Below are 23,641 nucleotides of genomic sequence, written 5' to 3'. Positions count from 1 at the left end.
TTCTTCACAATTAAATTAATGTTATTTTCGAATCCGGTTAAACACTCGGACGTGGGCAAACTTTGTTTTGAAGATCGATTTTTTTTTAAATAGATGTCCATCGAATTTATAGGCAGTTCTGAAAAGTCAGAAAACGGCCAAAGTATGAGTCTGTATTAACAACTCCAACAGATAATAGTTTCCTCACTTAACTGTATAAAGGTGTGTATAATTTATAAAAACAAAAAGGGGGTTGCATGGTAAAGCAAAACGTAGGGGGTGGATGTATGTCCAACTATGTAAATAAATACAAAGAGATTAGTGTGTCAAAATGACACTCACTAAAGACTAAAGAATAAAGTCTGAGCGAGAAATGATACCCAGAAATTCCGACAGTCAAGTAGTCTGTCAGTCCGATATTCCGTTGGTCCATTAGTCCAACAGTCCAATATGACTACAGTCCGATGGATGGTATGACGTGAAGGCGTGAAGTGTAAAGCCAAAAGGATGGGGATATCGTCTTCATATTGTGGGACATCAGGCCTAGGACTATGTGTTTGTTAAGCTCTGGATTTCAGGATCCGGGAATTCTCTCTTTTTAAATTTTCGGGATGTCGAAATTTGAATTTCTTTCAATTCAGGACCTCAGGATTTTATGTTTTTAAGCCGGGGTTTCTGGATCAGTATACCCCTCGGACCCCCCTTCATCCTTCATATAAGCTTGTATATATTATTAGTATACTGTCGAAACCCAAGCAGTGTTTAAAATTGAAAACCTGGAATGAAATTGCATTGTAATAGATCAATTAGTTCCTCTTCTATGAATATTAAGAATGACTGTTTGCATACAAGTGCATGCCGTTGCATGTAACGTATTATGTGGTTGAATGTGAAATGTCACATGTATTCATGGTATTAGATGTTTGCTTCTCATATCTGAGGGGTGTTAGGCCCAAGATATGAGACTACTTCATCGGATTGATTTACATGGAAGTAGAACTTATAGAAAACAGAACTTATTCACACACTGACACAGCAGTCAAAGTGGATAGTCCCTGGTTCCATTCTGACCCTCAGTTTGAGAGTTTTCATCAATTTACCCTTCTTCTCACATCTCTGGTACCAACACCCGAGTTTAATCTTTGGGGCCTCAGACATGGAAATTAATCATCTACAAAATGTATCTCATACTACATGTACATAATACTTCATAACTTCAATATATATTAAATATAACAAGGGAGGGTTGGGTACCTTCTAACAGGCATAACCCTGTCATATTCTGTGTGTGTCTGTCCCAAGTAGGGAGCCTGTAATAGACTACTTTTAAGTAATGTTCTTCACCAGAAAAACTTGTGCTTTATGACATCATTTTAATACTAGAAAGTAGTGTTGGATAATCGGTTGAAATTACCAACCGATTATCTATTACAATCGGTTGACAGCAACCAACCGATTATCTATTACAATCGGTTGACAGCAACCAACCGACTATCGGTTATAATCGCATCATAATACCTTGCCCTTTTTTTTAAATGAAATCATGCATTTAGTCTCATTGTACATGTCTAATGTGTATATTCCATATCATTGCAGAGTTTATATATTCATATTTGATCTTTTGTTTCCTTTTCATATTCTGGCGTACTAAATTATAATCCTGGTACCTTTGATAATTATCTATTTAGCAGTTAAAACAATGAATTAATAAGAATCAAGATTCATATTGAACATATTTTATCTCATAATTACAAATATTAATTACCAACAGTGACACTAACATTTATAAATTTCAATGGTGTAACTCACAAAACAATTTCAATAACATAGCTGTATGAACATTTGAATGCTTCTAATTAAGAAAAGATATATAAAATTTTTAACTTTAAGAAATTCAAAATTAACAGAAAAAAATAAAACTGCATTTGCATTATAATATATACAGTAAACAAAGGGGATTAAGCCAATGTCTGTTAATTCGTGTAGAATGCTTTTTTTCACTTTTGTGATCATTATTTTCTGTCAATTGTGCCATTTGTGCGTCTGAACTTATTATTGCAAGAATGCGGAATTATTACATAGTTGAACCGTATCCGATTCGTGATTCTTATATTTATAAATGGCGGACAAATTTCGGAAAATTTACAAAAAGAAACGATGTTTGGCAAGCAATTTGGTAAGGAATATGACGTATTTGATGCTACAAATGGATAAAACATTGATAAAAGGCATTTGCAACACGTTCTTATGAAGCAAAGAAATTATTTTGTCTAAAAACAGAATGATTTGTACGCTCTCATGTAACAAGTACCGGTATTGAAAGAAAGTATTTCATATAAAGTAATTAATTTTAAATAACATTCCATCAATCTGCAAATATTTATAGTCAATGCTTTTGTCACGTTTTTAAAGAAGGACATTGGTTATGTCTTTAATTATAGGATGTTTGACATTGTTATTGTCATCGACTGATATTTTTTGTTATTATTTGTTTGACTGCGCATATAAAACGCAAACCATAAACGGACCGGAAGTTGATAAGCTAAAAGTCCGGAAACTAGAACGACAATCGATTGAACAAAATGCCAATCCATTATCCACATCGCCAGGCCCAACCAACTGATTTCCGGCTTATTCCGATTATCGGAACAACACTACTAGAAAGAGAAATTGCCTGAATCCCTGCACTATTGAATTTCATCATTCATATTTGTGATTGTCATTATGCAGGATAAACTAGAAATAACATTTGTTCTGTAGGTAATTAATCACAGTTTCCTATGGACAGCAGTGCTGATTATCAAAAATGCATAAGAAATTAATTTGTAGAATGATTGGTACAATGAATTTATAAAAAGGCTTCATAATTTTCAATCACTCGCTCAACATGGGAAAGAAGTGACAATGCTGCTAAACACATGGTTGATGTTCACCAAAACCAAAGTTTTTTTTACGAAAATGCAACAAACCTACAAGTTGTCTTTTCAGTGGTTGTCTTTTTTTGCTGTATATATTGTATTTATATTTTATTGGATCATTGACATGAGGGGGGATAGGACCTTTAACAGGACTCCGGGATCGGGTGTTATAAAGCTCGGGATTTCGGGATTTGTCCCTTCGGGATCCGGGATTTTTTTTTTCAAATTTCGGGATCCGGGATTTAACTTTATTTTAATTCGGGACCTCAGGATTTCATGTTTTTAAGCCCGGGATTTCGGGATCAGGACCCCTCCTATCCCCCCTCTGACATTGTCATGATTGTTAGAATTGTTTTACATTTGTCCATTTTGGGCCTCTTACAGCTGTCTATGCAGTATGGGCTTTGCTGATTGTTGAAGGCAGTTCAGTGACCTATAGTGTGATCATCTATATCATTTAGTCTCTGGTGATGAGTTGTCTCATTGTTGAAGGCTGTACAGTGACCTATAGTGTTAACATCTATGTCATTTAGTCTCTAGTTGAAACTTGTCTGATTGGGTCATTATAGTAATCAAATCTTAATCATACATGGGATATATTCTGGGCACCTGATGAAGACAATTTATCAGCTTTTTTTCATAGGACATTTTTTATGCCTCATATGGAAAATAAATGTAAATGTATAAGGCAGTACATCAAATTTATTCTGCAAAAGCAGGGAAGACATCCAATTCTGAGTATCATTCCACTTCCTAAAAATCTATTTTTTTATTTTCAGATTTTTATGTAGATTTGATGATATTCATCTAACCAATAATGGATAATGAATTAGAAAAAATGGTAAGAATTTTATATATAAGCCCAAGACAAAAATGAAAATTGGGATCAAATAAAGCCAATTGGATGGACCCATACACGTAGCTAAACTAGCTGATAATGTTACTCAAGCCATTGAACTGAAGATGAGTCTTAGCTTCTTAGCTTCTTACAAAAAAAAAGTAGATCTAAAGATTTCTGCATTTATTCCTCAAAAGGTTTAAATAGCCATATTTGCATTGTGTATTCAGTCATTTTCTAAAGTTGAAGAAAACATTTATGGGTGCTATAAACAGTTTCGTACTAAAAACTAGGGGTTATTCCCCGACTAAAAATAACCATGGAGGGAATCCCCTGTTTATTTACTTACTTGGTGAAAAAGTATCATGTTTTTTGTATTTGATTGTAAAAATTAGTTAATTAGCTTTCAATTAAAACAGGTTGAATGATTGAAATAATTTTAAAAATTATATTAAGTATACATGTTTCGAGGTACAGGTGAGACAACACTGTAAACAGTCTGGTTTTTTTAGCAGTAAAAATTGAAAACTTATTTGCAGCCACTGTAGCTCTTTTCGGAGCAGGCGACCGTACTCTGAAACAATATTTTTGGGGAAAGACGGCTTCAAGCCGTCAATCCCCTATGGGGTTGACCAGCGTGACACTCCCTCACATCATTCATTTTGTTTTTATACATGTTATAGTGTGGAAAACCCCCCAACAAATCTTACTTAGATTGAAGAGAAGGAGACCCAGAAATTAATAGTTTGACTTTAAACACTTTTTTACACATTTCCCTTCTGTTTCTCACGAAATTATTGTATCTTGAACTCTCCTTTACACTATTTACGTTTATTTTACAATCTGGAAAAATTAGTATGACGAGATATTCTAAATATATCCAACCTACATTGTATTTTATAGTGACATCATTCTTGGAAGAAGCAGGGACATCCTTCACCAGTTCACTGGTTATTTAAATCATTCTTAGAGATCGTGCACTAATTACAAATTTGTATTTGTTAAATCTAAACATAATATTGTTTACTGTAGATGATTTAAACATCAACATATAATACTTTAATTTGTAGGTCAACAACTTTCAAAATAAACAAAGATCGTGGGGTTACATGAGACAGGGGAAAGAAACGATTTTATTACTTTTTTCGGGTCTCACTAATCAGAGACAAGAAGCGTCAAAAAGCCACTAGAAGCGTCAAGAAGACTATTTAGCGACAAGAAAAAATTATTCTTCTTGTCGCTTCTTGTAGCTAAAATTCTTCTTGTCGCTAATTAGTGAGACCACTTTTTTCTGTAAAAATTCTGAGAATCTTCCTCCAATTCAGGAGCACCTCAATTGATGAGTAATTATCCACTAAAATAAAAGTAAATGTATTTAAGGAGGCTCGCGGGTATAATTTTTCGTAAAAAATAAACTTTACTTTTTCATTACACATTTCATTTACTACCTTTAGTAGTTGTTACTTTGTCATATGATCCAAAAATCATTCCAAAAATTTAATTCATGTTGGCCCCAGGTGACTTTTAAAATATTGTTATCACTGAAAAACTCCAAATTATCTCCCTTTGGTGCAAAAATGCCATTTTTAGGCTTTAAAATTAAAATATCTTTTTTAAATCATCGGTGACCTATATTTTTTATTGTTGTTTTCGAAAAAGCTGTACATAGACTAAATAAATGTAAAATTTAAGCGATTTCTGTAATTTAGTTCTTTTTTTAATTTGATATTACCGATATTTCTCCTATTAGTTCAACAGAAAAAAAGGACATTAACAAAAATGTATGCTTCTTTCGAAGGCAGATTGTGAGCGTAAATGAACGGTGACCCCATTTTTTTATTTCATTTTCCTATTAAGAATAAGATAAAGTTTGTTTATAGAAAAATATAGGGAAATCCTATATAAAATAAAAAAAATGATTTAGACCCGCGAGCCCCCTTAAACACTTCAAATGTGACATTTCGTTGGATTAGTAGTCTCCTATTAAAACTAAATTTTTGTGTACCTACATAATCATTGTAATGGTAAAAAAATAATAAAAAAAATTTGCATTTTGTAGTTTAAACATATTTATTATTTACAAATATTTCAAAATTAAGATTTGGAAACAAGGTTCACACAGTTTACATCACTCATATTGTTTTTTTTTATTAGTACCTGTTTCCCTGTGATGAGAGTTGTAACTCGGAACTTTAACAATGGAAATTTAAAACTGAATAGATTTTTCAGTCCACACTTTCTAAAGAAAAAACTTAAAAATCCAAGAGTACTGTCACAAAAAATGGAAAATGGCCCTAGCCTGCAGTTCAGTGGTACGCAATCAAGATTTCAAAAAATATTGTAGTTGTTGTGAAATGACAGAATTCAGTTGAGTTTAAGATAATTAGCTATCAACTTTAATCAAATGTTTAGATTTAGAAGATGCAGATCTCTTCCATTGGTCCAAATTAAATCATCAACTAAGGAAATGAAATTACATAAACAACAATTGATTTCAATATTGTCAATCTTTCTACATGTTCTAGCTGTTCTCTTTTTCATTCTTCATATGAAAACTATCAAAAGATAACCCCCCCCCTTTTCCAAAAACATAATTAAATAGAAACAAGGGCCATCTTTCCCCTCAGAGCTATTTAGCTCTTTGATTTTGAAAGGCCAGGTAAAAACCTACAAAATTCATACAGTTTTGATTATGAAAAATGTGCATGGATCATGTCTTCATGGGTGTGCACATGACCTGATTTCAAGTTTTTTATGTTAAAATTATATCTTTTTTCCCCCATGTTCTGACATTGGGTGAAATTTTAAAAATATATTAAAAGTACACATTATTTTTATTTCATTATAAACTAGAGAACATTCTGATTTCAGTGATATATAGTTTTATACAAGTATCTTTAATAAGCAGTCCACCAGTAAGGGTCACATATACATGGTCCCCCAAAACATGACGTCATAGAAAAAAACTGTTGATTGCACCCTATGGATGATACATGTACAAGCTTGTTAATTGAGTATATGTAAATGCTTGTCAATATCAGACAGAGCTGATATTTTGCTGTAGCATTTAAAGGGATATATATGTGAAAAAAATCATTAAATGGTGATATATACATGATATTTATAAACAAAATATGTTTAAATAAAACTTTAATTTATAGTTATATTTTGTATCTACATAATTTGTGTCCTCCATGTTTGAAGGGTTCTCAGTTGGAAGGTTGTCTAGCTTGTTGATATTTACATTTTGAGTTCCTCGATGGTTGAAGGATGGCCTAGTTTAATGCTAGATATTTACATTTGAGTTCAACCATGTTCAAATGATCTTGGTCGAAGGCAGGGTATGAAATTAGCAGGGGCCCACAGGCCAATAGGCCAATGGCCCCTAAAATTTGGTGTGGGCTACTTTAATTTCTTCTTTTCTTATATAGGACTATATATGTAGGCTACAAAATTTAAGCTGTGGGCTACCAATGCCAAAGTCTTTTAAAAGTTCTAACCTTTGAAGGTTGGTCAAGCTTGTTGATAAATATTTACATTTGAGTTCCTTCTTTGTGTTAATGGTCTTTGTTGAAGGGTGGCCTAACTTGTTTGGTAGATATTTAAATTTATTTTTCATGTGTTAAGGGGTTAGGGTTAAAGGGTGGTCTTCAGGCACATGTAGAAAGTGACTGGGTTAAACATGTTAGAGGGTGTGTAACAGTGTTGTATCTTATAATTGCATTACAAAATGTTAAGAAGCCAACTTGGGAAGTACATATATTTAAGACTATTAATAACTATGAGGCTTTCTATTAATCAGTTGGAGAGTATAGAAATCAACTTGTAATGCCTGTGTCCACCTGCCTGTCACATATCTGTGTGAGATTCATTTCTCCTGTCAAACTCTTAACTACCTGTGAGTTAAGTAAAGGAATTTTGCCTAACATTTCACCATTACTATAAGGTGCGTCAGGTACAATACAAAGTCATAAAGACTCAACAAAGCCCTTTTTGATAGCTGAAAATACCTCAATATATAATATGTATATTTTAAAAGACTTAATTTTCCATGTAAACAATCAACATGATCAAGAGTTTTGAAAATACTGTTCTCCAAATTATTTTGGTAGACTTTTTTTGTGTGAAGCCTTTTTCATCAAATTTTGCAGCTATTAAATTAAACTGTGTGTATCTACATTAAATTAGTATAAAACCTTGTGTCAAATATATTACATAATAGCCTCCACACTGTCATTGTCATGTATTTTGATAAAGATATAAAGAGAGAGACAGCTGTTTTTATCACTAGTGTAAAATAATACTCATTGATCTAGTTATAAACTTCCTGCCTAGTTAAGCTTAAATAACATTAATTTTGAAATTAATATAACTACTTTTTCAACAGAAACAACTATTTGTCACAACCTGTTAAAATTATGTCCATAGAATCTATAATACTAAAATACGAGGTCCAATTTGTTAGCCGGCATGATGTAAAAACGACGAATTAAAGAATTCAACATAATTTATAACTGATATAGGACACTGGTGTTGATTAAATATTACACCATTCCTTTTGTTTTCAACATAGTTCTAAATTATCGATAATTGACAAGTTCCATGTCAACTTTGATACTGATACCAATAGTTTATGTCACCATTTACCTACTCTGTACATTTGCCCCTGTCAGCCCCACCATCAAAAGGTGTATTTGGTATATGCTTCTACACAGGTCATAATCACATCTAAAATTCGTCACTATACAGTCATTAATACTACTAAATTCAATCAGTGTCACATAAGGTTCTAGTTGTAGCTGCACTTAAGAAAACCAGGACAGGTTTAAACAGAAAGATTTTGAAAGACGAGAAAATATATAATCAGCAAGACTTTATCAGATGACGTCACAATAGTCAATACAATACCAAAAATCTAGATTTAAAATAAGATGTAGGTACTTTTATTATTCATTCACTGATCCATGATGTCCATGTCTGTTTTAGTATCATATAAATTGGGTTGTTAAAAAAATTGTTACTGTTCAACAGTTGTCTTTTTCAGCACAATTATTAATTCTATTTTCAGCAACCAAATATTGTAATAAACCACAGGCGGATCCAGGAGGGCCCGAGGGCCTACCTCCCCCCCCCCCCTTTTCGATGGAAAAATTTGTTTGATTATATAGGGAATCACTGAAGCATGACTGGAGGCCCTCCTTAGGTCAGTCAGCAGACCCCCACTTATTATTAAAATTCTGGACCCGCCACTGTAAACATCATAGTGACATAGTTTACACTTGTTATGTTTTTTTTCGCTTTGTCAGACAATGTAAAAAGAATATAATTTTTTTTTCCTCATTTTTTTTAAATTGATTATTTCAATATTTTAGTAACAGCTGTTGATCACAGGTCTGATCGATTTCTTTAAATTTCACCACACGTAAGGGAAGTCAGAAAAACCTTAATGTTATGTTTTATGTTCTTTCTTACAATATTTGACAACATGATTTATATGTCTCAATGACGTCTCATTATGAGACAGCTTGTTAAATATTCTGCAACTGAAAAAAAAACATTGATTGAAGATTATATGCTTTTGAAATATAGAGAAAACAATTATTATATAGTCATAGATCTATCAATACTCAGTGTTGTGAATTTTTTTTTATTGAGAAATCAAGGTTTTGCAATTAATTAACCTTCATTTAAAATGGATGTTTGGATAGTTCTTAATCTAGCTATTGAAGACGTGATGTAACTGAAAAATATGGATCATAATAACAGTTTATACATATACATATATAAGCATTTTTATGTGCTCCATTACCGGTATTAGAAAAAGGCTAACAATAAATACTACAATTAAATTTACATTGAAATTTATTCATGTACAAGTTTTCACATATTAATGTCTATGTCCTCAATTGGGTCATAAAGTAAACTTAAATATGTAATGATAAAATTAGACAGAAATTTATTCCAAATTAATTTATGATTGATAAGGTAGAGATATATAAATATTATAAATGGATTACATGCCTTTAATGGAATAAATATTAACTTTGACGTGATTGATAGTTAACATTAATATGGATTACACCTGGTCTATGGATGCATTTTAGAATTGTACGTTGAGTGACAATGTGACAAGTTTCATTATAATTAGCATGTTTGTTAATTGGTTTTATACATGTAAAAATGTTCATCAAACGAACAGGAAAGGGTAGTATGACCTAGTGAGACAATACATGTATTTGAAAATGGATAATGATAGTGGACGTAACCTGAAGCTGAGGTGAGCACCACTTTGTAAAGTGTTTTTTTTACTGAATATTCCCTCTTTTTCACTTATTATAGACACCAGTAAATATAGGTGACTTTAAGCCTCAAGGGCATACGTTACACTTTGAAAATGTAAAATATGCTTTAAATGGACAAAATTACTGGTATGTATATACGTAGGGATGTGAGTTTACAGCGTATGTCCAAGTTTTATGAACATTTATATCTAAACAATACTTTTGGTTTTAAGTAGTTCAAAGAATACATTTTCAGAGGTGGATTCAGGGGGGGGGGCATGGGGCCAGAGCCCCCCCCCCTTTTTGGGAAAAAATTTGGTTGCTTATATAGGGAATCACTGAAGCGTGACTGGAGCGGGCTCCCTCTTAGGTCAGTCAGTGGGCCCCCACTTATGAAAAATTCTGGATCCGCCACTGATTTTACTATCATGACTATAGTAATTTTACAAATGTAAGTGTTACAACTTTTCTTCTTTGGAGGTTCAGGGTAAATAATGCCTATTAAATTGAATAAAGTAGAAAATTACAAAAGAAAAGAGGTGAGAATGAAAATGGGGACTGTGTCGAAGCCTTTGGCTTCAACACGAGAAAATCGTAAAAGAAAATAAGATATATTTTGTTGTAATAGTCCTCCTTTGTTAAAAGTGTACATGGTTTGTCTGTCTAACCTCTATAGATTTAAAGTGTACATGGTTTGTCTGTCAAACCTCTATTAGATTAAAAGTGTACATGGTTTGTCTGTCTAACCTCTATTAGATTTAAAGTGTACATGGTTTGTCTGTCAAACCTCTATTAGATTTAAAGTGTACATGGTTTGTCTGTCTAACCTCTATTAGATTAAAAGTGTACATGGTTTGTCTGTCTAACCTCTATTAGATTTAAAGTGTACATGGTTTGTCTGTCTAAACTCTATTAGATTTAAAGTGTACATGGTTTGTCTGTCAAACCTCTATTAGATTTAAAGTGTACATGGTTTGTCTGTCTAACCTCTATTAGATTTAAAGTGTACATGGTTTGTCTGTCTAACCTCTATTAGATTTAAAGTGTACATGGTTTGTCTGTCTAACCTCTATTAGATTAAAAGTGTACATGGTTTGTCTGTCAAACCTCTATTAGATTTAAAGTGTACATGGTTTGTCTGTCAAACCTCTATTAGATTTAAAGTGTACATGGTTTGTCTGTCTAACCTCTATTAGATTAAAAGTGTACATGGTTTGTCTGTCTAACCTCTATTAGATTTAAAGTGTACATGGTTTGTCTGTCTAACCTCTATTAGATTTAAAGTGTACATGGTTTGTCTGTCTAACCTCAATAGATTTAAAGTGTACATGGTTTGTCTGTCAAACCTCTATTAGATTAAAAGTGTACATGGTTTGTCTGTCTAACCTCTATTAGATTTAAAGTGTACATGGTTTGTCTGTCAAACCTCTATTAGATTAAAAGTGTACATGGTTTGTCTGTCTAACCTCTATTAGATTTAAAGTGTACATGGTTTGTCTGTCAAACCTCTATTATATTAAAAGTGTACATGGTTTGTCTGTCTAACCTCTATTAGATTTAAAGTGTACATGGTTTGTCTGTCAAACCTCTATTAGATTAAAAGTGTACATGGTTTGTCTGTCTAACCTCTATTAGATTTAAAGTGTACATGGTTTGTCTGTCTAACCTCTATTAGATTAAAAGTGTACATGGTTTGTCTGTCTAACCTCAATAGATTTAAAGTTTACATGGTTTGTCTGTCTAACCTCTATTAGATTTAAAGTGTACATGGTTTGTCTGTCTAACCTCTATTAGATTTAAAGTGTACATGGTTTGTCTGTCTAGCCTCTATAGATTTAAAGTGTACATGGTTTGTCTGTCAAACCTCTATTAGATTAAAAGTGTACATGTTTTGTCTGTCTAACCTCAATAGATTTAAAGTTTACATGGTTTGTCTGTCTAACCTCTATTAGATTTAAAGTGTACATGGTTTGTCTGTCTAACCTCTATTAGATTTAAAGTGTACATGGTTTGTCTGTCTAGCCTCTATAGATTTAAAGTGTACATGGTTTGTCTGTCAAACCTCTATTAGATTAAAAGTGTACATGGTTTGTCTGTCTAACCTCAATAGATTTAAAGTTTACATGGTTTGTCTGTCTAACCTCTATTAGATTAAAAGTGTACATGGTTTGTCTGTCTAACCTCAATAGATTTAAAGTTTACATGGTTTGTCTGTCTAACCTCTATTAGATTAAAAGTGTACATGGTTTGTCTGTCTAACCTCAATAGATTTAAAGTGTACATGGTTTGTCTGTCTAACCTCAATAGATTTAAAGTTTACATGGTTTGTCTGTCAAACCTCTATTAGATTAAATGTGTACATGGTTTGTCTGTCTAACCTCTATAGATTTAAAGAGTGGCCAAGTGCTTAAGTTGTTCATCTACTGACCTGTATCACTACCTCAACACTGAGATTGCAAGTTGGAAACCCTCCATGTGACAGGTTGGTCAAATACCAATTTTCAGGATTGTTAGTTTTACTGCTGAAGAGGCTCTCTGGACTTCCTCCATTAATAAAATGGACCTATATCATTATCAATAAAATGGACCTATATCATAAGTGAAGTTAAAAACCAACAATTAATCAATCTCAGATTTAGATTTGTATTTGTAGATTTTCTGTCCACATTACAAAGGTTGACATGTTGTCCGACTCCCTCAATTGTCTTGTGAAGTTTCCCTTCATAGTTTGTCCTTCACCAAAGATAAACATATTATCAGTTTGTTTTTTTCCATATATTAAGGGGACTCAGGTTACTGCACTTTTGTGAATTTAAAAGATAAATCTATTGTTTGTTTGAATAACTAATGTGATTACTTTTCACAGGTTTCAGTTACTTTTAATATGAACGCCAAAAATGTTTTGCGTCATGTAATACTATCATGACTATGTTGTCGTCATCCAAAGACACATTTAGTTTTCAGACAATAACTTAAGTTTAGTGAATGGATTTCTATAAATTTTTACAAGAAGGTTCAATACCACTAAAGGAAGGTTGGGATTGATTTTTGGACTTATGGTCCCATCAGTTAAGGAATTCGGGGCCAAAAAAGGGTCCCAAAATAAGTATTTTTGTAGTTTCCCAACAATAACTTGTGTTTAAGTGAATGAATCTCTATGAAATTATACCACAAGTTTCCATACCATGAAGGGATGGTTAGTATTGACCTGGGGGGGGGGGGGGGGGGGGGGGGGGGGTGTGTGGTTGTGATGATGGTTCAAAATGTTTTGGAATAAGGGACCAACAAAGGGGAAACTAGGTTTTCTGGTCAATGGACACAATTTAAAAGCTGTGTAAGGGAGATAAGGTAAAAACATTTAACATACAATGATGGGTATGTTTTGCATTTACCTCCTTTAAACTCCTTGTAAATTATGTATAAAGAAATGTCAGGTTTTGGACTAATTGTCAAAAAAGGGGTGGTGGTAGTAGTTTTCAATTTTTTCCCCCAAATTTCTCAAATTCCAAATTTTTTTAAAAGTTTGAAGAAGAAATTTTTAATTGCACAATATTGTAAGATCTTGACATTTGTTTTGTGTCAGAAACTCATATAATGTCAATTTTTTTATCACAATTCAAATTCAGAGCTGTATCAAGCTTGAATATTGTGTCCGTACTTGCCCCAACTGTTCAGGGTTCGACCTCTGCTGTCATATAAAGTTGCGCCATGTGGAGCACCTGGTTTTTATCTACTGAGGTAATTAGAGAGTTTATAAACTTTTTATTTAAGGGTAGGGTAATTGGACTTGAATCTGAGATTTGCATATATGATTGTCTAAATACAAAATCACGCAATTGAATTTTTAATGTACAAATCATTGTTGAAGGTCGTAAGGTGACCTTTAGTTGTTAATGTCTGTGTCATTTTGGTCTTTTGTGGATAGCTGTCTCATTGGCAATCATACCATATCTTATTTTTTATATGGTTTGTGATGTTGTACATATATTTCAAGACTAGACTTTCTGCAGACTCCATTTTTTTTTTAATGAACAAATTTTGACAGTTAAACCAATTTTAAAAAGAAAACCAATATAATACTTGACGACAAAAAACAGCCCTGGTCTTGTTTTTGGTCACTTCAAGGCAGGGTCATATTCTTGTTTTAGACTTTAAATTTCAATGAACTGTGAACCAAAAGTAGTATTATTTTTCTGGTCTAATGATTACCCATTGTCAGATGAAACATCTTGGCTGAAATCTACCTCATCATCAAGTTTACAAAAGTCTACTTAATTGTTCTGTCACAGATGTTTAGGCATTTTAAATATATTTGCTAGCAACAGATGAAGTAAATAATATGTGGTTTTTATGTCAATAATTTTAATATAGCATGAGATATATAAAGAAAAATTAGTAAGTAATCCAATTTAGAGATTATAAATTTTCTCACCCTATTTGACGACAGATCATAAGTTCTTTAAACTTACAGGTCTTTAGCAGAAATGTTTTGTTCATAGAAGTAAATGATTGATTCCATTTTTGAAATGCATAATAAATACTAAGATAGATCAAAATGCATTTACACCAGTATCTACATGTATATATGTGCAAATGTTATGTTTTTTCTGCTGTAGAGTTGCACCCATGCTTACACATGAATCTTATTTTGACAAAACTGAATTGTATATAAATGTTATGCTTTACTTTTCCTATAGAAATTTGAGATTACGTCATAAATAAGTAGTCTAAACTGAAACTTTGTGAGACACACCCTGAGGGTCCATTATTAACAGTAAATGCTGAGAATTGAAGCTTCATACGATCTAGTATGAATATACAATATTTAAATCTATAGTTTATACCTGAATTGATTTAAATAATTAAAGGTTTAGCTATATAAAAGTAGATCTTTATTTTTTATTTGGATAAAGTATTTTAAGACATTAAACGTGTTGTTAAAGATTTCGTGGCGTGATATATATTGACATTATAGTGGAGGTTAAAAATTCAGTCCTTTTTCAAACCATATGTGTATAAAATAAGAGATCAAATGTGATTGTGGTATGGATATAGAATTCATGGATTCATCAGATCTCCTGAAGAGCATAGACAATGAAAATGTGCTGTCAGGTCTTCAGAAAACCATAGATATTGAAAATATTCATAATCATGGAAATTTAGAAAGGTGGGATCATTAATCATGTTAATGTTCTTTTTATTCTTAAAGTTTTGTGATGTAAATTATTGATGTTCTGCAAATTAGCAATTGGAAATATTTTTGTGTTAAAATGTTTTTAATTTGTATTTATACAAACAGATGATGTATCAATTTAATGTTTGCACCGATTTTTTTCACTGATAATTTGTAATGTTTATCTGAGCATCTTGGTACTATTTTACAGTACATGTTTTGATTTTGTTGGGCTCAGATTGGCCAGAAATGTTTCTATTATAGAGGCATTCAACCCTTACTCTAATAAAATTTTAAAGACATTCCATAATTTTTCCAGATGACATTCTTAGGATTTTTATACCCCCACTGTAGCAGAGGGGTACTTAGTTTTAACATTGTCTGTCTGTACGTCCCTACGTCCCAAAATTGGTTTCCATTCTCTAACTTAAGTTTGCCTTAACTAAATGTTATGTAAATTAAAAACGATGCTTATTACCACAAAACTCAAGTAAAAATTTGGATAGTGTCACTTTTACAGGTATTGAGTTATATCCCGTTATAACCTTATATGCATGCAGGGACATCATCTGTGTCACATGGACACATTCCCCATTTATTTTTTAGCTCACCTGACCTGAAAGGTCAAGTGAGCTTTCTCATCACTTGGCGTCCGTCTACTGTCCTCCCGCGTCTGTCGTCTGTAAACTTTTACAAAAATCTTCTCTGAAACTACTGGGCCAAATTTAACCAAACTTGGCCACAATCATCCTTGGGGTATCTAGTTTCAAAATGTGTCCGATGACCTGGCCATCCAACCAAGATGGCTGCCATGGCTAAAGATAGAACACAGGGGTAAACTGTATATTTTGGCTGATATCTTTGAAACTAACAATGACTAAAGCATTTGGAGCAAATCTGACGTGAGGTAAAATTGTTGATCAGGTCAAGATCTATCTGCCCTGAAATTTTCAAACAAATCGGACTACCTTTTGTTGGGTTGCTGCCCCTGAACTGGTTATTTTAAGGAAATTTTGCAGTTTTTGACTATTATTTTGAATACTATTATAGATAGAGATAAATTTAAAACAGCAATAATGTTCAGCAAAGTAAGACCTACAAAAAGTTAACATGACCAAAATTGTCATTCAACCCCTTAAGGAATTATTGCCCTTTATAGTCAATTTTTAACAACTTTTCATCATTTTTTGTAACTTGTACAAAAATCTTCTTCTCTGAAACTACTTGGCCAAATTTAACCAAACATGGCCACAATTATCATTGTGGTATATTGTTAAAAAAATGTGTCCGATGACCCTGCCTACCAAACAAAATGGCCGACATGGCTAAAATTAGAACATAGTGGTAAAATGCAGTTTTTGCTTTATATCTTTGAAACTAAGACATTTAGGGCAAATCTTTTCAGATTTTAATGTCCATCAGAATAAGATCTATCCCCTCACAAATTTTCAGATGAATCCAACAATCTGTTGTTGGGTTTCTGCCCTTAAATTGGTAATTTTAGGAAATTTTGCAGTTTTTAGCTCACCTGGCCTAAATGTCGTCGTCTGTCGTCGTTAACAATTTTTCAAACATCTTCTCCTCAGAAACGACTGAATGGATTTGAATGAAACTTAGCATGATTGTTCTTTATATTTTCCTGCACCAAGTGTGTGCTTCAATTTTTGATCCGTCAAAAAACATGGCCGCCGTTACTTAAAATAGAACATAGGGGTCAAATGCAGTTTTTGGCTTATATCTCAAAAACAAAAGCATTTAGAGCAAATCTGATATGAATAAAAATGTTCATTAGGTCAATATCTATCAGCCCTGAAATTTTCAGATGGCTCAAACAACCCATTGTTGGGTTGCTGCCACTTAATTGGTAATTTTAAGGAAATTTTGCAGTTTTTGGTCATTATCTTGAATATAATTATAGATAAAGATAAACTGTAAACAGCAAAAATGATCAGCAAAGTAAGATCTACAAATAAGTTAGCATGACCAAAATTGTCAATTGACCCCTTAAGGGGTTATTGTCCTTTAATGACAATTTTTCACAATTTGTTCATCATATTTGCTAACTTTAAAAAATCTTCTCCTCTGAAACTCTTGAATGGATTTGGATGAAACTTAGCATGATTGTTTCTTAGATTATCCTGCACAAAGTTTGTGCTTTGATTTTTAATCTGTCAAAAAACATGGCCGCCGTTACTTAAAATAGAACATAGGGGTCAAATGCAGTTTTTGGCTTATATCTCAAAAACGAAAGCCTTTAGAGCAAATCTGACACTGGGTAAAAATGTTCATTAGGGTATTATCTATCAGCCCTGAAATTTTCAGATGAATCAAACATTCCATTGTTGGGTTGCTGCCACTTAATTGGTAATTTTAAGGATTTTGTAGTTTTTGGTCATTATCTTGAATATTATTATAGATAAAAATAAACTGTAAACAGCAAAAATGATCAGCAAAGTAAGATCTACAAATAAGTTAATATGACAAAAATTGTCAATTGGCCCCTTAAGGGGATATTGTCCTTTAATGACAATTTTTCACAATTTGTTCATCATATTTGTAAACTTTAAAAAATCTTCTCCTCTAAAACTACTCAACCAAATTCAACCAAACTTCAACTGAATTATCAGTAGGGTGTATAAAATATGTTTGTGCTTTATTTTTAATTTCCTCAAAAAACATGGCCGTCATGGCTAAAAATAGAACACAGGGTAAAATGCAGTTTTTGGCTTATATCTCAAAAACTCCAGCATTTAGAGCAAATAAGACAAGAAGCTAAAGAATTTATTAGGTCAAGGTCTACCTGTCCTGAAATTTTCAGCCGAATTGGGTAACTGGTTTTTCAGGTACATGTATAATGCCACTGAATTGATGATTTTAAAGAAATTTTGCAGTTTTGGGTTATTATCTTGAATATCATTATAGATACAGATAAACTGTTTATAGCAAAAATGTTCAGCAAAGTAAGATCTACAAATAAGTCAATTTGACCAAAATTGTCAATTGACCCCTTAAGGAGTTATTGCCCTTTAAAGACTTTTTTTCACAATTTGTTCATCATGTTGACTTACTTTAAAAAATCTTCTCCTTTGAAACTGCTGTATCAATTTCAGCCAAACTTAGGCTAAATGAGTTGGGTTTTTGCACCATAACGTTAGTATAAGTAAATAGAAATCTATGAAAACATGTACTTAGATTTTTGATTATGGGCCCAGTTTTCAAGTTGGTCCAAATCAGGATCTAAAATTATTATATTAAGTATTGTGCAATAGCAAGTCTTTTCAATTGCACAGTATTGTGCAATGTCAAGAAATATCTAATTGCAAAATATTGTGAAATAGCAAATTTTTTTTTAATTAGAGTCATCTTTCTTTGTCCAGAATAGTAAGCAAGAAATATCTAATTGCACATTATTGTGCAATAGCAAGATTTTTTTTTAATTGGACTTATCTTTCTTTGTCCGGAATCAACTTAAATCTTTGTTATATACAATATACAATGTATATTCACTTTTTATTACCAACTGATAAATTAAAATAATCTTTACCATTCAGTGATAACAAGCAGTTTTTTTTACATCTTAATATTTTATAATGTATTTAAATGAGTAGTTATTGTTGCAAACTCCATTAGAAATTTTAATTGAGATTAGTTTTGGAATAAGGGAAAGGGGGATGTGATTAAAAAAATTGGGTTCAATTTTCTCATTTGAAATTTCATAAATAAAAAGAAAATTTCTTCAAACATTTTTTTGAAAGGATTAATATTCAACAGCATAGTGAATTGCTCTAAGAGAAAATAAAAATTTTAAGTTCATTAGAACACATTCATTCTGTGTCAGAAACCTATGCTGTGTCAACTATTTAATCACAATCCAAATTTAGAGCTGAATCCAGCTTGAATGTTGTGTCCATACTTGCCCCAACTGTTCAGGGTTCAACCTCTGCGGTCGTATAAAGCTACGCCCTGCGGAGCATCTGGTTATATTACATTTTTATGCTACAACCATGAATTCAAGCATTTCATTAGGTTTTCATCATATAATGTATATGCCATTGTTCACATAATTAAAGATACCACTTGCAATCATAGATTTTGCATGTTATACAAAAATAAAATTTTACTTTTGAATGCCTTGACCAAGCAAAATTAGAGAATAGTATGAAACTTCTATGTCATGTAATTATTGACCGTTATAATCTTTAATGTGTATGGATACAGCTTTTGACAGAAAAGCTCAACTTTATCCCCATTTCAGAATTTTTGCATTTCCTTCCAATTTTAAGTCATTGTCTATTCATATTTGTCTAATTTTCTTTTATAGATGCAGCCATTCAGCAAGTAATATACAGTCTGTGGCCTCCACCAATATGGACGACAATTCATGTGAATCCAAGGAGCTCATTCCTAATATAGAGGTCACACAACATCTTCAAAGCATCATGCCACCAGAGGGCACTACAGGAACCCCAGAACCGAAACGTTCTTTGACTTTAATGCAGATGATCCTGTTGAACGCCATTGTTTGTGGAGTTGAAGTTTGTGCGTGTGCAGGTTTTACCTATATACCACCAATGTTATTAAAGGCTGGATACACTGAGGAAAACATGAGTATAATCCTTGGTATGGGACCATTCTTAGGCCTCATCGTTGTGCCAATTATTGGTAAAGAAAGTGACCGTTGTAAGAGTCGTTTTGGTCGCAGGCGACCATTTATAGCCGGGCTGTCACTTGTTTTATTATTTTCCTTGTTATTTATACCATATGGGGATGTATTATTTATAAAGCTGTTAGGAGACACATCCTTTAGTAAAACAATGTGTCTCGTAGGATTAACTGTTGGTGTGATACTATTAGATTTTACTAGTCAGGCATGTTTGACGCCATGTGAAGCTCTTCTGTCTGATGCATCACAAGGTACACAGCAACACGAACAAATATTTACCATATACTCACAAATGGTCAGCTGTGGTGGTTTCCTAGGTTACCTAGTTACAGCAATAGACTGGAACTCAATGAGTATAGGTCACTTTTTTGGCAGCCAAGAAAAAACTGTGTTTTCAGTATTAACCGTTTTATTTTTACTTTTGTTCACAACCACTATAATTGTTGCAAAAGAAGAGCCTCTTAGTGAAAGAGTATCAAGTCATCTTGATTTACAACAACTTGAAGCAGATATCCCAGAATTCAAAGTTCCAGGAAGTACATTAGAATCTGGGTATGAATCTAGCATCAATTCTGATGAAGAAAATTATTACCCAGGACAATTAGTTAGAAGACAAAAACGGGTTAAAAGTTTCTCAAAATCAAGCAAAAAAACAAGAAATTATTTCACATTACTTTTAAATCTTTGTTTATATCCATTAATATTTGTACTTAAACGTATCAAAGTTTTAACAGTGTTACAGACGCTTTGTAAAGCAGTTGGTGGAATTATATATGAAAAACTTCCAGAAACTGTGAAAAATTTAATAAATATTCCATACGTTTTAAAAGTTTTAGCATTAGCAAACTTTTGTAGCTGGACAGCACTAATGGGATTTAATTTATTTTTTACTGATTTTGTTGGACAAGCCATATATGGTGGCAACCCTAATGCTCCTGAAAACTCAATTCTACGTAATCATTACGATGAAGGAGTTAGAATGGCTAGTTGGGGATTATTATTTCATTGTATAACATCAGCTATATATGCTTTCTTAGTGGAAAGACTTGTGAATAAGTTTGGAACAAGATGGACATACTTCTTTGGAATGTTTTCATTTTCAATAGCCATGTTTTGTATGGTGACTTGGAGAAATATCTACATAGTGAATTTAATGGCAGCATTTACAGGATTTGCCTATGCAACATTGACAACCATTCCATTTATACTGGTTACAACCTATCATACAGACAAACAGGTAATACTTTTTATCATTGTTGAGTTATGTCCCTTTTAAAATAGATAAATTTCTTAATTTGGCACATATAATAAGTAGGGCATTTGTGTCCAATGGAAAGTTACTTTTTTTTATTATTATCAGTTGAAAGGGCACTAGATGTTAAATGCAATACCACTAAACTGACTCAAACTCTTAAATTTAATTCATAACCTACTAAAATATATATCAGGATTGCAAAAAAGTTCATAGGAACAACCAATGCAAATATGATCATGTTTATTAATGTTTGAAACATACAGAAAACATATTTTGATGACTTTGATGTTTTGTCTAAACAAGAATTGGCAATCCCTGGGTGAATCTGCTACTAAGAAGGTATTGAAGCCTTTTATGTGTTTGTGACAATCATCTTTATAGAACTTATCAAACGTATTAACAATTAGAAAGGAACATTGCTGTTAAATTACATAGATTTATCAAACTATTACACCACACAGATGAAAGAGTTCTTTTTGAATTTCACCATTGTATTAAAGAGGAAAAATTATACATTTATAGTTTTAATTCCTATTCATTTTGGATTGAATTTCCAAGGAACTTTAGCTTCCGCTGGGTGTCACCATGATCATGATGATATAGACAATTGTCTCTAAAGGTGGTGTTGAACAACAAAAAAGTTAAAATTTTAGATAGAAAATAATGTATTTGACACATTGTCATATAATCTAGTACATGTATATTCATATTTCTCTTATAATCTAATTGAATACAGTATCATGAAATAAAGCTATTACTTTTATGACAGGTCAAGAGGAAATCATGTTGTCATGGTTGTAATTCCATTTAAATATTTATTTATGGGTATTGTTAATATAACAATTGACTATAAAGAAATAAAATAAAGAAATACAGAATAGTAACATTAGTTTAAAGTATTTGCTCAGATTTAAGATTCTATCCCTGGGGAGGATAAGGCTTTAAGCACCAAAGTAGTTTGAAGATCGTAAGAAAAGAAAAAAAAATGACAAAAATAAAAACTTCTTATAATTTAAATTTGTATAAATAGTTTCCCCTTTAATTTCCTATAAAAACTTTTTTACAGGCACACTTAATATAGCTCAGGTTAAAATTTGATATATTTCTTATTTCACAAATTATATCCTTTGAAAATACTGAAAATATGCAAAATTTTAGATTTCTTCTTTATGATATAATTTTCTTCAATGAAATCATGGTAAATATGTCCCGATGCTGATTATACTAATCTAAATTACACAGTATGAATTGTATGTTTAATCTGTTTGTTTGTTTTTCAGGTTTTCTTCTTTGATGTGAATAGTAGTGGACCTAGTCGTGGAGTAGGAGGTGATATGGGTACATTAGATACAGCTTACTTCTTGTCACAAGTTGTCTTGTCAGGCCTGATGGGATACATTGTCCACATGACTGGTACAGTGTTGTCGTACATGGTGACTGCTGGGGCCATGGGTATTCTGAGTTGTATATGTGTACAAAGAATTATATCTAACAAACATGACCTACACCATGTTCTACCAAAGCCGAGAGAGAATATGAGAATATTGAACATCTAACGTGTTATTGTTATATTTATTATTTATTGTTATTTTATATATAGGGTTATTTTGTTGAACTGTTTTATGTTTAAAATGAAACTAGTCTACTCTCAAGTTCAATCATAGTGACCAAAAATATATGTAAAATTATTGTCAATATTTACAAGCTTGTCTCAAATATGTATTGAGGGAATACATGTCTTACAAGAATGTATTTTGAAAACTACTTGAATTTCTGTTGTGATATTTTATGAGACACAAATTTTGTAATTTTTATTCTCACTGAAAACTGCCAAAATGTCTTAGTTTGTACCATTTTTGTCTTGTATGTGACTAAAGTGACAGAGTGCAAAGACATGGGGGAACAAATCTAATTGCAATGATATGAATTATATCGGCACGGGACATTTGCGCTTTTTCATAGGACATTTGAGCTTTTTTTGTGGACACTTGCGCTTCAAAACATAGGACATTTGCGCTTTTTAAAAATGGACATTTGCGCTTTTTACATAGGACATTTGCGCTTTTTTTATATATATATCTATGACTTCCCTTTTCTTTTACCCGGGCTTGGGACCGGCAGGTTTGACCGGGCAGAGTTAAAGTCATTCTTTATGGTTAAAAGTTTAAAAATCATTTCATAGCACAAACATGTCATATTGTTGATATTTGTTTAAAAGTTTATGTACAGCTAAAAGTACACATTCTTATGAAATAAAACCATGCATGTACTGTCATCACAATTACAGGTCAGTTATAGCTTGATATTCGAAGCCCAATGAGTGAACAAATCTTGCTCTTGTTATCTGTCCTGATTGGTACTTAAATAAATGATCGAGTTTCTACTTCTCAATTCTTGTTTGGGGAGCCTGTTCATTAATGTACCTAATCATAAACATTTTTTTCATTTACTAGTCTCTATAACTTTAAACTCCATGTTCAAGACTGTGTAAATGTGAACTAACTATAATGACAAATATAAGTTATTTTTTTTAA

At 32.2% G+C, this 23,641-nt stretch overlaps 2 protein-coding genes across 6 annotated transcripts in view; one reads left to right on the top strand and one right to left on the bottom strand.

Annotated features, from left to right (window-relative positions):
- Window positions 1-23,641, bottom strand: part of LOC134685355 (RAD51-associated protein 1-like) — a 205,371-nt gene that overhangs the window by 9,247 nt on the left and 172,483 nt on the right. The window lies entirely within an intron of this gene.
- On the top strand, window positions 42-23,034 carry LOC134685352 (solute carrier family 45 member 3-like). 4 transcript variants are annotated; one of them, XM_063545045.1, is made up of 4 exons: window positions 42-201; window positions 3,677-3,738; window positions 19,511-21,089; window positions 22,388-23,034. In XM_063545045.1, exons 3-4 carry the CDS (start codon window positions 19,557-19,559, stop codon window positions 22,661-22,663), a joined length of 1,809 nt encoding a protein of 602 aa, XP_063401115.1. In that variant the 5' UTR covers window positions 42-201; window positions 3,677-3,738; window positions 19,511-19,556; the 3' UTR covers window positions 22,664-23,034. The 4 variants fall into 4 exon arrangements, with proteins under 4 accessions (XP_063401115.1, XP_063401116.1, XP_063401114.1 ...); XM_063545046.1 differs by lacking the exons at window positions 42-201; window positions 3,677-3,738 and adding an exon at window positions 3,777-3,932; XM_063545044.1 differs by lacking the exons at window positions 42-201; window positions 3,677-3,738 and adding an exon at window positions 9,875-10,012.

This window comes from Mytilus trossulus, chromosome 9, assembly GCF_036588685.1.
Source record: "Mytilus trossulus isolate FHL-02 chromosome 9, PNRI_Mtr1.1.1.hap1, whole genome shotgun sequence".
NCBI classification, from domain to species: Eukaryota; Metazoa; Mollusca; class Bivalvia; order Mytilida; family Mytilidae; genus Mytilus; species Mytilus trossulus.
The sequence above is the reverse complement of the archived record's forward strand: the minus strand, read 5'-3'. Positions and strand labels throughout refer to the sequence as shown.